The 22,755-nt window shown below is 48.9% G+C and overlaps 1 protein-coding gene across 1 annotated transcript in view; it reads right to left on the bottom strand.

Moving 5' to 3' along the window:
• The window catches only part of EEFSEC (eukaryotic elongation factor, selenocysteine-tRNA specific), a 312,677-nt gene that overhangs the window by 202,213 nt on the left and 87,709 nt on the right, over nt 1–22,755 (bottom strand). The window contains exons 2-4 of the mRNA XM_007668320.2: nt 19,874–20,081; nt 9,023–9,119; nt 5,409–5,573 (exon numbers count right to left, since the gene is read on the bottom strand). Of these exons, the coding sequence (XP_007666510.2) occupies nt 5,409–5,573; nt 9,023–9,119; nt 19,874–20,081 (470 nt within the window). The remainder of the gene's footprint in view (nt 1–5,408; nt 5,574–9,022; nt 9,120–19,873; nt 20,082–22,755) is intronic.

Here is a 22,755-nt window from a genome sequence, read left to right as displayed (position 1 = left end):
GGCCACGGCACCCACCGCTTATTCATAGAGCCGGCCTTCACACCCCATTTTCATGACAAGAGATTAAAGATTTATTTGGGAAAAAATCTCCCGTTGGAGTTGTGAGCCCAGAAGGGTCTGTAAAATGAGGATTAAGATGGTGAGACCCGTGTAAGACAGGGACTATGTCCAACCTGATTAGCTTGTATCTACCTCAGCACTTAGAACAGTGCCTGGCACACAGTAAGTGCTTAACAAAAACCATAATTATTATTATTATTAGTGGAGCGATCCGGACCTTGGTGATCTGTCTGTCCCGCAGAGCTTTCCCTAAGTATGTTTTTGCAACGGAGTCTTGGCACTAGACACCTTCAGGCTGTAAACTGGGAAAAAATGATAACTCTCCTAGGATTCTGCTTATCTTCAGAGTGGGGAAAAGGAGGATGATTTGCTTTTTTCTTTTCAGGCTGATTCCAGTAAAGCTTCAAAAGAGGGAAAATTTTTGAAAAACACATCCTCTAGACAGCTGGATGGTGCAGGGCAAAAAACAGAGAGTCATGGAATCCCACAGAGTCAGTCAATAGCACTGCCAGAAACATCCCCTGTGTAAGTCACCAGAAACGAGTATAAATAGCAGAAAATGCACTTTTAAAATAAATTTGTATGACTTTGGGGGTAATTAGCGAGAAAATGTACCCTCCAATACAGGCATATCCTAACACACAGCAGCTGGACAATGTGATTATATCATGAATGGCTGAATCACGGAGTGCATTTTCCCCACAGACTTACTTATGAACTAGAATCCATTCCAGAACCACTGGAAAAATAATATGAAATTCCTTTTCGTGCTATATACCGTAATGTTAAACATCACTAAAATTACTGTTTCATTTATGTGAAAGTTATCCAAGGCATAAAATCACAAGACTAACTACATAAGGAGTTGTAATATGATTATGAGTCCTTGCAAGAGGCTGCTAAAGTGGAAACTTCTCCTGCTGGTTGTGGTGGTAGTTTTTCAACCCTAGTCAAGAATGTTCCCAATTTAGGGGCAACGACAGCCATTTTCTTTTCCTCCAAGAGTGCCAATGTAACAGGCTGACTGCTTGGAAACACCTCTGTGCACCTCTGCACACACCTCTGAACTTCCCGCTCCATCTGGGTCAATCAATCAATCAATCAATCAATCCTATTTATGCAGCGCTTACTGTGTGCAGGGTACAGTACCAAGCATTTGGGAAATACAACACAACAATGTAACAAGATACATTCCCTGCCCACAACGAACTTACAGTATCTGGGGAAGAAAACATATACATATATAAATTATAATAATAATGATGGCATTTGTTAAGCACTTACTATGTGCAAAGTACCGTTCTGAGCGCTGGGGTAGATTCAAGGTAATGAGGATGTCCCTCGTAGGGCTCAGACTTCATCCCCATTTTACAGATGAGGGAACCGAGGCTCAGAGAAGTTAAGTGACTTGCCCAAAGTCACACAGCTGACAAGGGGCAGAATCAGGATTAGAATCCACGACCGCTGACTCCCAAGCCCGGGTTCTTTCCACTAAGCCACACTGCTTCTCCCAGAGAAGAGAGTAGAGAGACGTACAAAGTGCTGTGGTTGCTATATGCCAGCCACTGAACTAAGCGCTAAGTACGCATAATCCCTGTTCTCAAAGAGTTTGGATTCAAACCCTGAAATCATTTACAGAGGAGGAAGAGGGAGAAGAGGATCTGTATATGAGTTAGTGTTTGAAGAGTAGGATAAGTTGATATGTACCAAAGTGCTGTGGGAAGTTGGAAATATACAGGAGTACAGTTGGGTCTTCCTCTTCAGTCATTTTTCTAAGTTCATCTGCTTTCTTAAAAACTGATGCAAGAAACCATAACCCCCAAATCTCAGGGGGTGGTGAGGAGTACATAACTTCTTCATCTTTCAAGATATCCTGCACTGCTATCTTGGATTGTCAAAGTCCAATGGGGTCTTTGTGGGACAGCGATTCTCTGAATCGGATATAATTAACTCACTGACACCTGCCATGTCCATTTCTAGATTAAGCTGCCTCCTCAGCTGAACAACTTCGTTGGTTATCTGCTCAGGGCTCTCTTCTATGCCTTGCAAGTCCGTCACAAACCACAGGCAGAGTTTCCTCCTTAGATCGATTTTTTTGTTGACTGCTTAATCTCAGCCCAGGGGACATGGAAGCAGGGAGGGATTTAGGATTGATTTACCTGGAGTTGGCTGCTGAGCCACTTGGGCGGTTGGGCTTTGGGATTGTCGAAGGTGGCAAGCAACATAGGCTGTATCCCCAAGTAGGGGTAAATCAGGGAAAGGTATCAAAAAACTGTCGGCTTGTAACCCGGGATTGAATGGATCCTGGGGTGGCTATATCCTGGGGTATGCCAGTAATGTAAAATGTGGGGGTTCACCATGTGCATATAAAAAGGAGTATTTGGTCCCTTGACAACTCCAACCACTTACCTCCCACTTCATCCTACCTGCCATCCAGGTTCGCTCACCTCCTTATCTGCTCTTTCCCACTCCCCCTGTACGTGGGTGAGCTTTAACAAACTATTGCACCATTTCTACACCTATTTCCAGAACCAAAGTTCTCCAAAGCAAGGGCTAATCTTAGCAGTCAGCCACAGCTCTTTGGCTTGGAGAGTAAGAGAGGGTGCTAATCAATCGATAGAATTTTTTGAGCCCTTACCACGTGCAGAGCCCTGCATTAAGCATTTGGGAGAGCACAAGTTACCACAGAGTTGGTAAACACAATCCCTCCCCACGAGGAGCTTACAGGCTAGAAGGGGAGACAGACATTAAAATAAATTATCGGTAGGGGAGATGGCAGAGTATAAGGCCATGTTCATAAGTGCGGTGGGGCTGAGGGTAGGGTGAATACCAAGTGCTTAAAGGGTACAAATCCAAAACGATAGGCACCACGGAAGTAGGGGGATGAGGGTTCAGTCGGGGAAGGAGGAGACAGATATACGGCTTTGAAGGTGGGAAGGGTGGCAGTCTGTCACATATGAAGGGGGAGGGAATTCCAGGTCAGAGGGAGGAGGTGGGCAAGGAATTGGTAGTGAGATAGAGTGAAAAGAGAGCAGGGGAAAACGAGAGAAAAGGGAGAGAAACCATGTGTGTGTTTTTCAGTGTGACTTAAGTAAGAGTGCGTCTGTAGGCCTTCTGGGGTAATGAGAGCTTGCTAGATCTTTCCAGAGCAGCAGAATAGAATGAAGCCAGCAAGGGTGGTGGGAGCTGGGGAGTTGAGTAAATGAAGGGAGTGAGAGAGATGGAAGACGAAGAGGAGAGGTTGGATGCTATCATTTTACGAAAATACTGGTGGGCCAGCTTATGCTTAGGAGGCGGCAGGGTCATGCATCAGGGGATACTTTAACAAAGTAATAATCTGGACCACTTTCCTCTCTGGTTTGTCCTCCTAAACAGGCAGGCCTCCCTTGACTTGATAATAATAATGATGATGATGATTATGGTATTTGTTAAGCGCTTAATATGTGTCAGGCACTGTACTAAGTGCTGGGGTAGATACAAGCAAATCGGGTTGGACACAGTCCCTGTCCCACGTGAGGCTCATGGTCTCAATCCCCATTTTACGGATGAGGCAACTGAGGCACAGAGAAGTGACTTTCTACCCAGCCCTGCCATCCCCTTCCAGGATCCTTACCCTGATTTTGAAAAAGTGCAAGGCACATTGGGCAAGAAAGAAGAAGATGACTGAGGCATGAGCTTCAAAGAATGAAATGAAGAATGAGTATGCCCAACTCCAATACTCACTCAGAGTTTCACACACACACGCACGCACACTTCAAAGACACTGGAAAATGGGAGCTATTAGTATAAAATCATAAGGGGGCAGGGGGGAGTGGGAGATTAAACCCAACGCTGAATGCCAAGGAGCTACCAATGCAACCCAATGCAGTGGTAGGCTCCGCAACTTCCCCCTAAGTTTTAAACTGCCTGAAGGCAGGAGGATACATTATATGGAACTCGATGGAGTCGCGGGTCAATGATGACCGATGAGCCTCAATCCCCCATCACTGCATTTGGACGGTGAAGCGATATAGCTGACCCCTGACAGCACATCCTACATATGCTGTTCTGCAGCACTTGAAACTGCCTAATGCCTAATAATACCTCACTGCAACCCTGCATTTGTCCTCAAAGCAGGTTGGGGGTGGTGGGGGGGGGGGGGAGTGTGCATGGTGCGGGGGTCGGGGGGGAGGTGATTCCAGTACAACCTTGTACCTTTACCTCTAACCCCTTTTGAAGCATATTCCAGTGCTGAGCTGTCCAAAAAGGGTCATCTTGGAAATCCTTCTATCCATCAGTCGCATTAGACGACCACACCGTCGCAGCTGGGCTCTGACGGCCGTCGCCTCAGGGCCCTTGATCCGGCAACACTGCAGGACCTTGATGTTTAGAATGCAACCTTCTGCCCGCTGCCCGGCTCGGATGGCACGGGTGGAGCCGACTGAGTTGTTTTATCTGTCATCAGTATGGCCTCCCCGCCTCTCAGACGGACAACAATGTTGTGAGGACAACGGTGAGGTCGATATCCATCTCTGCCTCTGGACCGACTCCCCTGCCTTTCCAGGTTTCCGCATGTGGCGCCGTCCAGGCCGCCGAGTCTTCAGACGCCATCATCGTCAACGGCAGAATTCTGCCAAAGTCCACCGCTCGAACAGCAGGATTCTGAGGGTGGCTTCATGCTGCACGCCACTGGCGGATCCCTTTGGAGCAAGAGCTGTGCTATTTGGACGCTTTCAGACGGAGTGTCAACCCGGAGGATTCAGTGACTCAACTCAGAACGTTCAGCGAGCAGTTGTACGTCTTGAAGAGCGTCGGCCCCAAGCGCCCAACCGTCCACGAACGGCTGCTCGCGGATGAGAATCTTGGCCACCCCGGCCTCTGCCTCAAGTGGCACTGCAAATTCAAGAGTCCACCCGCTCTAGGCAATACTGCAATCAGAACTCTATTAGCAAGGCCGTGACTGGGTCAGACCCAGTGGTCCATCCAACCGCAGTGGTGGAACGGCTTTCCTTGACACCTAGATCTCCACCCTACCTTGGGTTCCAGGTGTCAGGGGTAGGGGTCTCCAGAGTACCGGAATTCAGAAAAATGGGGACTACACGAATGGAAGCCCGAGACGGTGGAATAAAGCTATCTATCAGTTTGTGCTGTTGTGTTGCTATCTCCCCATGCGCTCTCTGCTCTGGTGCATTTTGGGTTCCAGTTACTGGTGGACTGGTTGTTTGCAAACAGGAAATAAATGAACAAACTGAAGCAGATGGGAATTTGCCTTGCTTTCTTCTCTTATGGTAGAGAGAAAGGATAAAACAAACACCCCCGCCTCCCAACCCCACCTCCTCCAAAAGAAAAAACAAAAAAAACCACCTCACCTTCAGGGCAGGAATTTCCACATTGTCACCGAGGCTGATGGAGCCAGAAAGAATTGTTCCCGTCATCACTGTGCCTTGACCTTTGATGGAGAAACAGTGGTCCACAGCCATGAGGAAGGGTCCCAAGGGACTTCGGGTAGGGAGAGTAGTGTGAGCTCTCAGGAGCTGGAATACAGACAAAAGCAGCATCACACTGGGGCAGCTCATCACTTTGGACAGGGAGGAAACTTCCTGACTCGAGGCATTCCCCGGTCACCTCAGAGAGACCCAAGCTGAAAGCCAAGAGGCCCGGGTTCAAGTAATAAGCCTTGGGAAGCTTTGGGGCTGCATGGAAAAACTATTAAAACAGCCATCAAACTATTTTCTATTGCCGAAACAGTTTATGTTGGAAAGAGTAAAAAGGGGCGCAGAAAACTGGCTTTTCATCTTGCGTGATAGGTTTAGTGTGGTGGAGTTTAGGGTCAGCATGGCTTAAAAAAAAAAAAAAAAATGGTGCAGGACCCATGTTCCAATGCCAGTTCAGGAGGCATTCCCTTCTCCACACACCACTTCCCAAATGTCCAGGACCTGGAATCACGAGAGATCCTATCGCATTTGCATCTGCTAAAACTACTATCTGCACTCCCAATTGGTACTTTTATCATTTGTCTTGTCTTTCCATTAGACTACCAGCCCGGCAACCCATCTTTTCCGGGTCTCGACGGCACTGCTTGTTTCTCGTGACCATGCTGACGAAATAACGGCAATAAGAGGTGGTTTAATCCGTTGCTGATATTTGCCTTTGCTACTCTCCGACTCCAAGAGAGGACAGGTTGCCACTGCGGTGTTTTGCTGGGAATGCCCCAAAGTCCTCATCTTACAATATTATCTCTTTTGGAAAAAGACTAGAGAATTCAAAACAGGCTTTGGGCCAAGATTTCTAGAGACTCCGGTTGGAGGATATACCAGTAACTTTCAAAGCTGCATTTTTGTGGATCTTTTCTTCGCAAAAACAACTGTCTCATGCTCCCAGACAAACCATCTCTAGGGCTAATAAAAAGAAACAAAGGCCTTACACATAAAAACGTTTGTTTTGTTAAGTCAGCGACATCAGCAAACGCTAAATCATTAGGAACCGAGGCAGTGTGGCCAGCCACAGTCTAAGACTTTTGCTTCTGGGGTCCCAGGTACGCATATGAGAAAAGCCAAGAGTGAACGTAACCTTGGTTCTCGACCCTGTTGCTAATGATAAGGAAACTCCTCTAAACTGTAAGCTCGTGGTGGGCAGGGAATGTGTCTGTTTATTGTTACAGTGTACTCTCCCAAGTGCTCTGCACACAGTAAAGGCTCAATAAATACTACTGAATGAATAAACTCCCTTGATTTTAGAGAGCACTTTTACTCCCAGAGCCCCTTCACATTACTCATCCCGTTTTTGTCATCGCAACCCCCATGTGAGCTAGGGAACGGCAGATGCGACTACCCCCGTTCTACTAATGAGGAAACTGGGGAAGAGGGAGCCTTGTCCCAAGTCCCACAGCAGGCCAGGGCTGGGGCTAGAACCCAGGTCCTCCGACTTGTAGCCCCGTGCTCTTTCACCCCACCACGCTGCCTCTGTAGCAGGCACCTTAAGCAATGAATGGGTACCAGTAGCCCACAGCCGCACCGAACCTAGCCCGACCGCAGCCAGTAGGGCTCCCGGCTCCTCTGGACTGAATTCGAGATGGGTGACCTGCCTCGACATCCGAGGGATGGATCAGGAGAGCAGAAGACAACCTGCAGGCAGAGCTCTGTTCTGATCCACTGACCCAGCTGAGGGCAGGTCAGCAGAAATAAATAATAATAATAAACATCAGAGAGAAGCAACGTGGCTTAGTGGAAAGAGCAAGGGCTTGGGAGTCTGAGGACGTGGGTTCTAATCCCGGATCCGTCACCTGTCTGCTGTATGACGTTGGGCAAGCCACTTTACTTCTCTGTGCCTCGGTTACCTCACCTGTAAAATGGGGATTAAAACTGTGAGCCCCTCGTGGGGCAACCTGATTACCCTGTATCTACCCTAGTGCTTCGAACAGCGCTTGGCACATAGTAAGCGCTTACCAAATACCATTAGTAGTAGTAGTAGTAGTAGTAACAGTGGAATTTATTAAGCACTTACTAAGTGCCAGGCACTGTATTAAATCCTGGAATGGATACAAGCAAATCGAGTTGGACACAGTCCCTTGTCCCACATGGGGCTCACAGCCACAATCCCCATTCATAGATGAGGTAACTGAGGCCTAGAGGTGAAGTGACTTACCCAAAGTCGCACGGCAGACAAGTCCCGGAGCCGGGATTAGAACCCATGACCTTCTGACTCCCAGGCCTGTGCTCTACCCACTAGGACCTGCTGAAGTAAATGGCAAAGGTCCCTTAAGAGCCCTAGTGCTGGAGAGACACCCTAGCACAATCCCGCTTTTTTTTTTCTCCTCTACCCCATCTGTCTGACTTTCTCCTCCCTCCTTTGCCTGTCCCCCTTGGAGCTCCAAAAAGCACGGTCATTTCCCCGTCCCAGACAAACTACCTTGCGAGCTACAGCTTTTTAAAAGAGCTAGAGAAGCAGCATGGAGTAGTGGATCGAGCACGGGGCCTGGAAGTCAGAAGGTCATGGATTCTAATCCCGCCTCTGCCACGTGTCTGCTGTGTGACCTTGGGCCAGTCGCTTCACTTCTCTGGGCCTCAGTTACCTCATCTGGGAAATGGGGATTGAGACTGGGAGCCCCACATGGGGCAGGGACTGCGCCCAACCAAATTTGCCTGTATCCATTCCAGTGCTTAGTACAGTACTCGCTTAACGAATACCACAGTAATAATAATCCTTATTATTATTCCCACCCAAAAAGACAGGGCCCTGGTTGCCAGGGCCCTGGTTGCCAGGCAGCAGAAGCATCTAAAGGGACAGTTAGTGCTGGAAATATAGGAGATGCTGCTTTTAAGTACACTAACATCCTGCACCCACTCAGTAACTACGAAAAGAAAATCAAGCCCTTTGAAATATCTGCCCCCTTAACTAAAAATGGACACTGAGTAGTTTAAACAACTTGTAAACACTGGTTATAAAAGGCCCTTGGACTCTTGAAACTGCAAAGAAGACCTTCCCACCGCTGGCGACTTCCCGGTTTGTTATTGTGGGCTGGCTCATGAGTGCTGGACTCTACGCCCTGGTTTACTCGCTCGGAGTTGCTGGTTTATTGTTTCTGGGCTGCTTGCAGCCGTCTGCAATTGCAGAACTGGGAGCACTGAAGGGCAATTCACGAACGCTGGATGAACCATTAATGCTCTGCGCTCGAGTCCCGACCGGCAGGGGTCTGCATTATCTGAGTCTGGCTTTTGTAGGGAGAGACGGTTGGCTCTACTTCTCTGATAAATACGAATGTTGGCAAATGGGCAAGAAAAAAATAAATAAAGGTCAGCTACACATTTTAAACAATTCTTTCAATGTCCGGAAATAAAACGCGAATCTGCCCGACGTGCCCCTGACACCCATGTTGATACGACGTGGGCTTGTTGGGATGACCGTTACTGTGGGAAATCCTGAAAGAATCGGTAATGAAGAGGCGTCACTGTATAGGAGTAACTCTTTCGTTGAATTCACTTACCTCGATCAGCTCTGATATACCCTGTGCGGCCTCAGTTTCTGGGGCCTCCGGCCCACCGGGCTTTGCCGCGACAGGAATGATAGGTGAGTTGTGGAATCTGAAATAAAAAATCAAAAGCATCAGCATGAGACTACAAGTCCTCAAGGTCATATCCCTTGCAAGAAAAAAAAAAAATCCAAACAAAGAGCTGCCCCTGTAGGTGAACTTAAATTTCTTCCAGTTTTCAGGCTGGATGGTGTCTACCACCGTCACCTTTGCTCTTCATGTCCAGACTTCCTTGTTTTCACTTCCAGGCAGTGTGGGCTAGCGGACAGAGCACAGGCCTGGAAGTCAGAAGACGTGGGTCCTAATCCCAGCTCCGGCCACATGTCTGCTGTGTGACATGCCTCACATGTCTGGGCAAGGCAACTTCTCTGTGCCTCAGTTACCTCATCTGTAAAATGGGGATTAAGACTGTGAGACCCATGTGGGCCAAGGACGTTGTCTGACCTGATTACCTTTTATCTACCTCATTGCTTAGAAGAGTGCTTAGCCCACAGTAAGCGCTTAACAAATACTAAAATTATTATTATTATTATTATTCCAAGTAATCCAGGAGGGCTGAGTCCTTGTCTTTAGAAGGGGAAATTTTCAACTCTTCTAAACCCTGAAGTAGATTTCCTTTAGCACCTACTTCATCAAAATCCTCCGCATCATTTAAAGGGATGTGAAGCAGCAGAATTAAGACTGTGAGCCTTATGTGGGACAGGGACTGTGTCCAACTGGATTATCTTGTATCTACCTCAGCGCTTAGTACGGTGTTTGGCACATAAAAGCTTAACAGATATTATTATTACTGTTATTAATAAAAGCAGCATGAAGCAGCATGGCACAGTGGATAGAGTATGGGCCTGGAGTCAGAAGGTCATGGGTTCTAATCCCGGCTCCTCCACTTGTCCGCTTTGTGAACTCGGGCAAGTCACTTCGTTTCTCGGTGCCTCAGTTACCTCATCTGTAAAATGGAGAGTGAGACCGTGAGCCCCACGTGGGACAGGGGCTGTGTCTAACCTGATTCTCTTGCATCCACCCCAGCGCTTAGTACAGTGCCTGGCACATAGTAAGCGCTTAATAAAAGTTATGGTATTTGTTAAGCGCTTACTACGTGTCGAGCACCGTTCTACACGCTGGGTAGATAGGTGGGGCTCACGGTCTTAATCCCCATTTTACGGATGAGGGAACTGAGGCACAGAGAAGTTAAGTGGCTGGTCCAAGGTCACACAGCAGACAAGCAGCGGAGCCGGGATTAGATCCCACGTCCTCTGACTCCCGAGCCCGGGCTCTTGCAACTGAGCCACGCTGCTTCTTAATATTATTATTATTAATAATAAAGATCTGATTTGTTTCCAGTCCAATCCTGGGGGTTGGCCCCGGTCTGGTCCACAGCAGCCTTAAAGATCTAGTTAGAGGAAGTGGGGGAGGCCAGACTGGTTCTGGAATCTCTTCGGAGAACTGGGTTAGGTCCACGATGAGACACCACCGCCCTGGACTGGACCTAAGCTCACGGCAATTCTACAATCAACCTTCCTGAGGTGGCACCAAGCTGAAGATGCTCCAAACCTCTACGCCTTCCCTAACCAAAAGTGATGCTCTACCCACTGGGGATTTTTTGCAATGGCATTTGTTGAGCGCTTACCGTGTGTCTAAGCGCTGTTCTAAGCGGTGGGGTAGACACAGATTAATCGGGCCGGATACAGTCCCCGTCCCGCATGGGGCTCACGGTCTGTGAGTATTCCAGATCCCCTGGAATCTGCTGTTTATTGAGCACTTGCGATGTGCAGAGCACCGTACTAAGCGCTTGGGAGAGTACAACAGAGTTGGCAGACACGTTCCCTGTCCACAACGAGCTTACAGTCTAGAGAATCAAGTCGGACAAGTCTCCTGAGCGGGGTAGAAAAGCCAGGCAGGGCTAGAGCCCCAACTTGGAGGGTGCGATAATTTGGGGATGGAGAACGTCATCTTCCCCTGCATTTCCACAGTTCAACAATCTCGAGGCAGTTGACAACTCCCTTCTGCATCACCCTAACTTGCTCCCTTTATTCACCCCCCAGCCCCGCAGCACTTATGTACATATCTGTCATTTATTTATTTATATTAACATCCGTCTCCCCCTCTAGACTGTCAGCTCGTTGTGGGCAGGGAATGTTATACTGCCATATGATACTCTCCCACGCGCTCACCACAGTGCTCTGCACACAGTAAGCGCTCAACAAATACGAATGATTGTCTGACATCCATTGCTAGGTGGCGACAGTATGCTCCCTGTGCCACACGTGAAAGAAAATCTTGCTGGGCGCCGCGGGCCTCTCATTCCCCCGCCCGTGCCTCCCGGGTAGATTGCGGATACAACTTCGGAATCCAGATTTCCAGCTCCCTAGGTCACACCGCGATAGATTTTCCTCAACGGGGGAAATTGCCATTTCCAACGGCACGCTAAGAAAGGAAGGAAACAAGAGCCGGCGTTTTAAAACCAGCAACGACAACAGGCTCGGCGGGTTGATGAAAAAACAAAAATCCACACAACCCCCACTCGGCTCCAAAAGGTCGGGGCAACCAGATGACACAAGCAGAAGGGGGAAGATTCCAAGTAAGCACTCGGTCCTATAAAGCCATCAATTACTGTACACGAGAGGTGGGCCAAAATGTCATTTCGCTTGTTTCCTTAAACGTGGCGATTTTCATCTCCAGAAGGAGAAGGGCCAAACCCGAGAAAAGGAGTGAGAAAGCGGCCTGAGTAAAGAATGGGAAAAACAAGGGAAGGAAGAACGGAAGGAGAGAGAGGAGAAAAATGGGAGCACGCGCTCCTCCCCCTCGTCGATAAAGAGAGGTCTTGAGATCACAAAGTTATCAAGCACTAATCCAGCACACAAGGTATTTGCTCTGTTTATGTGCCATAAGCCTGAGGCCTGGAGGGACAGAGGAGGATAAAAATGTGCGTTGAGAATTCCAGCGATTAACCATAAAGCTTTCGGAAATTCAATTATTTTTATCCAAACACTTTTGGGCAATGTAGTGTAATAAAACGGGAATTAATGTTGAACCAGGTGCCTCGCTCCTCTAAACGGGATCCCGAGGCCCGGTACCAGCTGGAGGCACCCTGCACGTGACGGGCCGGCAGTGGAGCTCCCAGGGGAAAGCAGGCCTCAGGGCATTTTGGCTTCCAGCAGGAAAAAAGGAAGGCTTAAGGGAAAAAGAAGGGAGGTTGTTTACCCCTCTCTCTCAACTCGATTTCCGGATCCTGATCCGCTTCCAGGTTTTGGAGGCGTGGAGACCCAAAACCCGGGAAGGAAATGTTGGGTAGATCTTTCTCCTCTTGCAATCTCGTATCTCTTCCTGCCTCCAGGGCCCTAGATGGTCGTCCTGCCGACACCTCTAGCTCAACAAATCCAAAACTGAACTCCTCATCTTCCCTTCCTAATCCTCTCCTCCACGTCTCCTTCCCAACAGGGGTGACGACACGAGCGTCTTCCCCGTCTCGACTCCCCTCTCTCTCTTTCCCTCCCTCCCTCCTTTTCAATTCATTCGTCCAATCATATTTATTGAGCGCTTACGGTGTGCGGAGCACTGTACAAAGCGCTTGGAAAGTCAATCTCGCTGATTCTCCCTCCACGCTATTTCCGGAACCCACCTCCATCTCCACCCAAACTGCCACCACCCTGGTCCAGGTATTTGCCACATCCCAACCTGGCTACTGAATCAGCCTCCCTGCAGAATCTCCTGCCTTCAGTCTCTCCACTCTATACTTCCCTCTGCTGCCCAGATCGTTTTTCTAAAAAATCGTTCTAAAATCAGGTTTCCCCACTCTTCAGTAACCTCCGATGGTTGCCCAGTCCTCTCCGCATCAAACAGGAACTCCTTACCGTTAGCTTTAAAGCAATCGGCTCTCTCGCTCTCCTCCCGCTATCGCCCAGCTCACACATTTAATTCCTTTCAAGCCAAGCAGTTCACCGTGCCTTGTTCGCATCTCTCGTCGACCAGCCGTTCTGCCTGGAACTCCTTCCCCCTTCGCATCCAGCAGTCCGCTGCTCTCCCCCATTTTCAAAGCTATTCTGAAACCACATCACTACCAGAAGGCCTTCCCTGATTAATCTCTCACCCCTCCGCACTATAGCCCCACGACTGCTACTTCAACACTTCCGCATCACTTAAGCACTCAAATCCGTTCCCGTTGCGCTTATCAATTGATGGTATTAATTGAGCGCTACGTACAGAGCAATATACTAAGCGCTCGGGAGAGCACAATACAACAGAATCCGTCCACGTACATATCTTTATTCTCTGTCGCTTTTCCCTGTCTGTCGTCAATTTAAGATTCGAGACTGTAAGCTCTTGGACGACAGGGATCACATCTACTCAATCAGTCGCATTTACTGAATGCCTACTGTACGCAGAGCACTGTACTAAGCGCTCGGGAGACTACAATATAAGACAATAACAGAGTCGGAAGACACCTTCCCAGCCCACAACGAGCTTCCGGTCTAATTCTCCCAAGCACTCGGTACGGTGTTCCACACACACATAGGAGAATTTCAATAAATACTACTGACTGATTGAACTGAGATTGCTATTTTAAAATCTGCTATCTACACTATTTTTCTTCTAGCTTTCTCGTTTTCTAGAATCCCCTGGCAGGGGAATTGGCAGGTGGGCGAGTGAGCAAGACTCGGGTGTTGTGAATTAATCCGGGAAGGCTTCTTGGAGGAGTGGGATTTTAGAAGGGCTTCAAATATGAGGCTTCAATATGGTGGGGGGGGGGGGGGGGGGAGAGAAAGGGAACCGTAGGCTGGCGAAACAGCATGTGGGAAGGGACAGAAGGAGGAGAGTTAAGAGCGAGGGGCGGTTAGAAGGTGACCTTGGGAAGGAGGAGGGTTGGAGACAGAGAGACCAGAGAGGAGGCCAAAGTTCAACCGCTTCTGATGAAAATGAACCCTGCCTTCACATAAGACAAAATGAACGGGGCTAAGGTGAGGAACACACAACGATTCCGTCCTGTAGAAGAAGAAGGGAAAAGGAAGAGGTCAAAAATACGCTCGGTCTTTGACATCTTCATTTTAAGATTTTTAACAGCCAGTTGTCTGCTTTTCATTTACACTATGATAACGGGCCCCAAACAGCTGAAGGCCATAAAAATTAAGATGGGAGGGAGGATTATTTAGATGGGAAAGAACTGAATAAATTTCGTGGCATGAGGGAAAAACGGAAGATCTGCCTACAAGCCTTTAACTTCACTAGTCTAATCCCTGAAGAGAAACAGCATGGCCTAGTGGATAGAGCACGGGCCTGGGAGTCAGAAAGACCTGGATTCTAATCCCGGTTCTGCCACTTGTCAGCTGTGTGACTGTGGGCAAGTCACTTAACTTCTCTGTGACTCAGTTACCTCGTCTGTAAAATGGGGATTAAGACTGTGAGCCCCACGTGGGACATGGACTACGTCCAACCTGAGTATTTTATATCTACCCCAGGGCTCAGAACAGTGCCTGGCAAATGGAGAAAGTAGAATTTGGTGAAATTTTTTTTCCCTTGTCATTAGTTTGTCATGGGCAGGGAACGTGTCTACCAATTCTATTATATTCTACCAAGCGCTCAGTACAGGGCTCTGCACACAGTAAAGCAAGCAGCGGGGCTCAGTGGAAAGAGCCTGGGCTTCGGAGTCAGGGGTCATGGGTTCGACTCCCGGCTCTGCCACTTGTCAGCTGTGTGACTGTGGGCAAGTCACTTAACTTCTCTGTGCCTCAGTTACCTCATCTGTAAAATGGGGTTTAACTGTGAGCCTCTCATGGGACAACCTGATTACCCTGTATCTACCCCAGCGCTTACAACAGTGCTCTGCACACAGTAAGCGCTTAACAAATACCAACATTATTATTATTATCAATGCCACTGATTGATTCATTGATTGATTCCAGGGTGACTAAAAGCAAGGAGCTTCTGGAATATCTACACATTCAAGATGGTACTAATAGCATTAATTAAGGGCATGCTGTGGGCGCAGCACTGTACGAAATGCTGGGAAGGAATTAAACACAGTCCCTTGTCGGGCTCACAATCTGAAAAGGCTCATTCAAAACCTCATTATCGCCTAGGTTTCTGTCAGAAATCTGACCTCTGACCCCCAAATTAAAAGGTATCAGACCAGAGTAAAAAATAAAAATGCAAAAAGAGATCTGTAGAAAATTTTGCTAAAAACTGACTTCATTCATCTGTCTAATTAGCTCAACTGTTCATCTCTAATGGTTCCGCTTACGCACAGTGAGCATATCCATTCCTGTCTCCAAAGTCTCCATTTAGAATATATGAAACCAAAAATGATAGTGATTTTAAAGCAGCAGAAGAAAAGACCTATTCTACCCCTTGACAAGTAAATAAAACTGCAGCAAGATCAAATAATTCACTAAAAAGAAGATATAATTTTTTATCTCCACTTTTACAGTCTCATATCCACTTCCGCTGGGAATAACAAAGTCTGAATTCTTATGCAACACTTATCTAAATGTGTCGATTTTATCTGATTGATTAATTTTGCTAACAAAAGGCAGAACTATGAAATCTTTTATGACACATTTGGTGCCTTCACAGAGATGGGACTTTAATTTAACAAACTTAAGAAGCCTCAGACAGAGCTGCAGGTGTCTGCTGTGGAAAAAAAAAATAATCAGGAAGGTATATCAATCTTTATGGCAGGGGAAACAAAAACACTTTATACTTGTTTGCCCTCCACAGACAGGCTCGAAGGAGAAGTGGAAGCTGCAGGATATTGTCTCTGCGCTGCATATCCAAGAGGAAGCCTCACTCTATCTCAGTGACCGCTATTTTGTATTGATCAGAGAGGAACGGAGAAATTGATAAAACAATAAGATTTTCCGACATTGGGTAGCCGGACAAGGACACCATCCCCACAACGTTGGAACGAGTAATTCTCGAAGTAGTTTATGTCACCGGGCTGTTCCAGATCCTCCTCTCTGCTTTGGTAGCCCCGACATCTCCCGGAGGCTCATCTCCAAACTGTTGACTTCATTCCTCTCGGGACTTTACCTACTGCAATCGATCCCCCAGCCCAGCAGTTTAGCCACGCCATTCCCCACCTTCACGGGGGATAAGAATTTCCAAGGGGCGTTTGACTTTATTTTGGAAAATAAATCGATCTTTACCCCCAACTCGTCTCTAGGCTGTAAGCTCGTCTCTAATAATGTTGGTATTTGTTAAGCGCTTACTATGTGCCGAGCACTGTTCTAAGCGCGGGGGTAGACACAGGGGAATCAGGTTGTCCCACTTGGGGCTCACAATCTTAATCCCCATTTTACAGATGTGGTAACTGAGGCACCAAGAAGTTAAGTGACTTGCCCAAAGTCACACAGCTGACAAGTGGCCGAGCAGGGATTCGAACCGGTGATCTCTGACTCCAAAGCCCGTGCTCTTTCCACTGAGCCACGCTGCTTCTCTAAAATGTTGGTATTTGTTAAGCGCTTACTATGTGCCGAGCACTGTTCTAAGCGCTGGGGTAGACACAGGGGAATCAGGTTGTCCCACGTGGGGCTCACAGTCTTCATCCCCATTTTACAGATGAGGGAACTGAGGCACAGAGAAGTTAAGTGACTTGCCCACAGTCACACAGCTGACAAGTGGCAGAACCGGGATTAGAACCCACGACCTCTGACTCCCAAGCCCGGGCTCTTTCCACTGAGCCACGCTGCTTCTCTAGGGCGTGAGCTCGTTAGGGGAAAGAAATGTGACTGTTCACTGCTATACTGTACTCTCCCAAGCGCTCAGTCCAGTGCTTTGCACACAATACGCGCTCAATAAATACGACTGAAAGAAACCCTCCCCGCCAGGAGAGTAAATGCCTCCCAACACAGTTCAAATTCAAGCACATGGCAGCATTCTGGTGTGAACAGCGCTACACGGTAAGGGCGCTCTGCTCCCTAATCAAGTGTCAAAACCTTTTTTATAATAAAAATAATCATGGTGATATTTGCTGAGCCTTACTCTGTGCCAAGAAAATCGGGTAGGACACAGTCCACACTGGGGGCTCGGTCTAACGAGGAGGGAGGTCAGCTACTGAATCCCGCTTTTAGATGAGAAAACTGAAGCACACGAAAGTGAAGCGACTTGCCCAAGGCCACCCAGCAGATGAGTGGCGGAGCCGAGATTAGAACCCGAGTCCTCTGACTCCCAGGATCGTGCTCTTTCCACTAGGCCACGCTGCTTTTAACAATCCAAAAGCAAGACCACACTGCAAATTATGCCTTGGTACTAGAATGAACATCCCCAAAAGAAAGCCAGGGTCACGATAACATATTGTAAGGTGGTCCCCTCCTCATTTTTTAGCAATACAGGCCAGAGTAGGAATAAAAGCATAATAGTCATAAGTACTGAGCACTGACTGGGTGCACTGCACCGTACTGAGCACTTGGGAAGTGCAAAACAAAGAAGTGACATATTCCCTGGCCACAATCCATCAATGCTATTGATTGAGGGCTTACGGGGCACAGAGCACTGTACTGAACGCTTGGGAGAGTACCTTATAACAGAGTGGGGAGACACGTTCCCTGTCCGCAAGGAGCTTACAGTCTAGAAAGGGTGACAGGGAATACAGTAAGTTACGGATATGTGCGCAAGTGCTGCGGGGCTGAGGATGGGGTGAATGTCATGACAAGCAGCGTGGTCTAGTGGAAGGAGCACGGGCCTTGGAGTCAGAGGACCGGGGTTCTAATCCCCGGCTCTGTCACTTGTCTGCTGTGTGACCTTGGGCCACCCCACTTACTTTCTCTGCGCCTCAGTTATCTCCTCTGTAAAATGGGGATTAAAACCGTGAGCCCCATGAGGGACATGGACCGTGCCCAACCCGATCATCTTGTATCTACCCCAGCTATTAGTACAGCGCCTGGCACGTGGTGAGCGCTTAACAAACACCATCCAAAAAAACCCCATCGAGTGCTTAAAGGATACAGATCTAAGTGCATAGGTGACACAGAAGGGAGAGAGAGTAGAGGAAATGAGGATTTAGTAGGGGAAGGCTCTTGGAGGAGAGGTGATCTGAATAAGGCTTCGAAGGTGGGGAGAGCGATCGTCTGTCGAAAACGAACGGGGAGGGAGTTCCTGGCCAGAGGGAGGCCGTAGGCAAGGGGTTGGCAGGAGACAGACGAGATTCGGGTGGCGTGAGCAGGTCGGCATTAGAGGAGCGAAGCGCACGGGTTGGGTTGCTGTTTGTACAAGATGGGTGACCTAAGGGAGGAGGTTGTGAGTTGATCGACTGCTCTAAAACCGACGGTGTGGAGTTTCCGTTTGACGGGAAGGCGACTGGGCAAACACCGGATGTTCTCGAGGAGTAGATAGATGTGGACCGAAGGAACAGGTTTTTTTAGAAAAATGATCTGGGCAGCAGAGTGAAGTATCGCCTCGAGTGGTGAGAGACGGAAGGCAGGAGGGTCGGCGAGGAAGGTGATGCAGTAATCAAGGCAGGAGAGGAGAAGTGCTTGGATCGGCGTGGTAGCGATTTGGACGGAGAGGAAAGGGCAGGTTTCAGCCACGTTGTGCAGGGTGAACCGAAGACGGGATTTGGGGACAGGCTGAACGAGGGGGGGGGGGGGGGAGTCAAGGAGCTCATGCCGTGGATGGTACGACCATCCTTCCCGTCTCTCGGGCCCGCAACCTCGGTGTCATCTTTGACTCGTCTCTCTCGTTCACCCCACACATCCGATCCGTTACCAAGACCTGCCGGTCTCACCTTTGTAATATCGCCAAGATCCGCCCTTTCCTCTCCACCCAGATGGCTACCTTACTGCCACGGGCTCTCGTAATATCCCGGCTAGGCTACTGTGTCAGCCTTCTCTCTGATCTCCCTTCCTCCTCTCTCGCCCCGCTCCGGTCTATTCTTCACTCCGCTGCCTGGCTCATCTTCCTGCAGAAATGCTCTGGGTATGTCACTCCCCTTCTTAAAAATCTCCAGTGGTTGCCTGTCATCCTCCGCTCAAAACAAAAACTCCTCACTCCAGGCTTCGAGGCTCTCCATCACCTGGCCCCTTCCTACCTCTCCTCCCTTCTCTCTTTCTACCGCCCACCCCGCACGCTCCGCTCCTCCGCCGCCCACCTCCTCGCCGTCCCTCGGTCTCGCCCGTCCCGCCGTCGACCCCCGGGCCACGGCCTCCCGCGGTCCCGGAACGCCCTCCCTCCTCACCTCCGTCAATCTAATTCTCTTCCCCTCTTCAAATCCTTACTTAAAGCTCATCTCCTCCAAGAGTCCTTCCCAGATTGAGCTCCCCCCTTTTTTCCCTCTGCTCCCTCTACCCCCGCCTTCACCTCTCCACAGCTAAACCCTCTTCTCCCCCCTTTCCCTCTCCTCCTCCCCTTCTCCCCTCCCACCCCCTCAGCACTGTACTCATCCACTCCACTGTATATATCTTCATCACCCTATTTATTTTGTTTAATGAGATGTGCATCACCCTGATTCTATTTATTTGCCATTGTTTTTATGAGAGGTTCTTCCCCTGGACTCTATTTATTGCCATTGTTCTTGTCTGCCCGTCTCCCCCGATTGTTAAGCGCTTAACAAACACCATCATTATTATTATGACTATTATGCTTAGTACACTGAAATACCATCATTAGACTGTAAACCCGTCAAAGGGCAGGGACTGTCTCTATCTGTTGCCGATCTGTACATTCCAAGCGCTTAGTCCAGTGCTCTGCACATAGTAAGCGCTCAATAAATACTAGTGAATGAATGAATGCTGTAACAGCCCAGCTGAATGGGACGGGACTTCTCTTTTGACTACCTTGACTGCAATAATCATCACCAGTCCACAGTCAGTAACTCACTTTGTATTTTCCAGCGTCTTCTGCATTTTCCTGGTCATTTTGTCAATAGTGGCCTGCCTCTTCCCCTCTGGCAGCAGATCTATCTTGTTCAGGACCACAATCATTTTCTTGCAAGCAATTTGCCCAATGACCAGGCATTCTGCTGACTGAGTCTGCATCCCTTTGGTCACATCAATTACCAGCATCATCAGGTCAATAATCTGTGCACCTAGAGAAAGAGAACACAGGATTAAATAAAAAAAAACATGCTACAGATGGAACGAAACTGTCCGATAAGGTCCACCCTCAACAGTCACCCAATGCAAACTGCAATTTTTTTTTTTTTTTTTTTGCTTAAGATGTACACACTGCCACATTTCCTGAAAATGTACCGCTAAGCTGGGCTCAGTGCCCTCTGATAACTGAGTGATTTCCAAATCGCAAATCAGGACAAGCTGGACAACAGAAGAGAATCCAGCGCGCTTCACCTGAAAATCCGGATCCCCGGCAGTCGTCCGGCATGAAAAGGACAGAAAAGGGGGAAAGGCCTGGAAACACGTAATAACCTATCGACGATTCCGACAGGTTCTAGAATACACACTGGATAGCAGAATCGCCTTTGAGCCGGAAAAGGAACGAGCAGCTGTGGTCAGCGGAACCTGGGAGAGGAACGGGGTGAACTGATCGCACGCTGTTTTGCCACCCCGGGACCCCTGCAAGGGAACATCTAGCTCTCCAAAGGGGGGCTGCTTCTTACCTTTCTCTTCTCCTTTCCTACTGGGGCTCCCGCTCCACCCAACTGCCCCTCAGTGGTGACCTTCCCATTTCCGACCCGTCTTTTTCGCCCGTCAGTCCACCTGGAAATCCCTCCCTCCTCATCAGTCAATCGATGGTATTTACTGAGCGCTTACTGGATGCAGAGCACTGTACTAAGCGCTTGGGAGAGGACGGTAAAACAGAGTCGGTAGACACGGTCCCCATGACTCTCCTCTCTTTCAAAACCCTCCGAAAAGGAACCCTCCACCAGATCCATCTGTCGTATGTACTGAGCGTTCACTGGGGGCAGAGCACTGTACTGAGCATTCGGAAGGGTACGAAAGAACAGGGTAACAGATACACTCCCCGCCCACGACGAGCACGGCTGATTGATCCCCTGCTTCACCGTCACAGCCGGCCCATCCCACCGGTCACCTTAATATGCTTTCATTTACGCGCCTCCGCTGAGAAGCCCGAGTGACACTGAATACTTTAGCAGCAGAGTGAGAGGGAGTGTGGGTGAAACATCGATGCACTCCTGGATATGTCTGCACATGGGTGTCTCTCATGAGTTACTGGAGCAGTTCCACACACCTCCTCCACCTGCCAAACCTCACATCGAGCGGCAAGGCAGGATAAATAGTACTGGGAAAATAACTAGTGGAAAGGCGATCAGCTGGCCCGCATTCTAATCCTGGCCCCTCCTGCTATAGGTCCTCGGGCAAAGGGCCAAGAGATCAAAGGATCGGCGAAGCAGCGTGGCTCAGTGGAAAGAGCCTGGGCTTGGGAGTCCGAGGTCATGGGTTCGAATCCCAGCTCTGCCACCTGTCGACTGTGTGACTGTGGACAGGTCACTTCACTTCTCTGCGCCTCAGTTACCTCATCTGTAAAATGGGGCTTAAGAGTGTGAGCCTCGCGTGGGACAACCTGATTACCCTGTATCTACCCCAGCGCTTAGAACAGTGCTCTGCACATAGTAAGCGCTTAACAAACACCAACGTTATTAAAATCACTTAACTTCTCTATGCCCCAATTCCGCATCTGTAAAATGAGGACCAAATAAATACCTGCTCTCATTTCCCCCTTAGACTGGGCTCCCCGTGTGGGACAGGGACTGCGTCTGATCTGAGGTACTGTATCTACTCCAGCACTCAATACAGTGTTTGGTGCGTAGCATTATCATCACTACGACAGTAATAATAACGGTGAAAATAATGGTATTTGTTAAACGCTATGCGCCAAGCACTGTATTAAGCGCCGGGGCGGATCCAAGTTGATCGGGTTGGACACGGTCCCTGTCCCACGTGGAACTCACAGTCTCAATCTCCATTTTACAGCTGAGGTAACTGAGGCTCAGAGAAGTGACTTGCCCAAGGTCACACAGCGGACACGTGGCGGAGGCGGGATTAGAGCCCATGACCTTTCGACTCCCGGGCCCGTGCTCTAGCCACTGCGCCACGCTGGTGCTAGAATGCAGTCAGACCACTAACTTAATAATAATAATAATAATGTTGGTATTTCTTAAGCGCTTACTATGTGCCGAGCACTGTTCTAAGCGCTGGGGTAGACATAGGGGAATCAGGTTGTCCCACGTGGGGCTCACAGTCTTGATCCCCATTTTACAGATGAGGGAACTGAGGCACAGAGAAGTTAAGTGACTTGCCCACAGTCACACAGCCGACAAGTGGCAGAGCTGGGATTGGAACTCATGAGCCCTGACTCCAAAGTCCGTGCTCTTTCCACTGAGCCAGGCTGCTTCTCCAGAGGCGACGCCCAGCACATCACACTTCCTCTGGCTGTTAAACGGGAGGAGAACGGTGGCCAACAGGATACCCAAATAGCTGCTCTCTGACGAGGCCGAAAAGGGGGTGATCGTAATTAGGCGGACTGGAGAAACATCTCCGAGACACGATGAAGCGAAACTTCGGACGCCCCGACGGATCAATGACAACGGCGACAATGACAGAAGGCAGATCGGTCTGTTGTTATTCAGCAGTCAGAAACAGGGGGACCGTCTTGGAGCCGAGACCTCAGGATATCACCGACATCGGGAGGGAGAAATTCAAACCGCACCAGGCGGTGGGAATAACCAATGAACGGCGCAAAACGGTTCCATCTTCATATGCACATAATTGTCACCGGCGTGT

This window comes from Ornithorhynchus anatinus, chromosome X1 (genome assembly GCF_004115215.2).
Source record: "Ornithorhynchus anatinus isolate Pmale09 chromosome X1, mOrnAna1.pri.v4, whole genome shotgun sequence".
Lineage (NCBI taxonomy): Eukaryota > Metazoa > Chordata > Mammalia > Monotremata > Ornithorhynchidae > Ornithorhynchus > Ornithorhynchus anatinus.
Note: the sequence above shows the minus strand (reverse complement) of the source record. Positions and strands in the feature narration are given on the sequence as shown.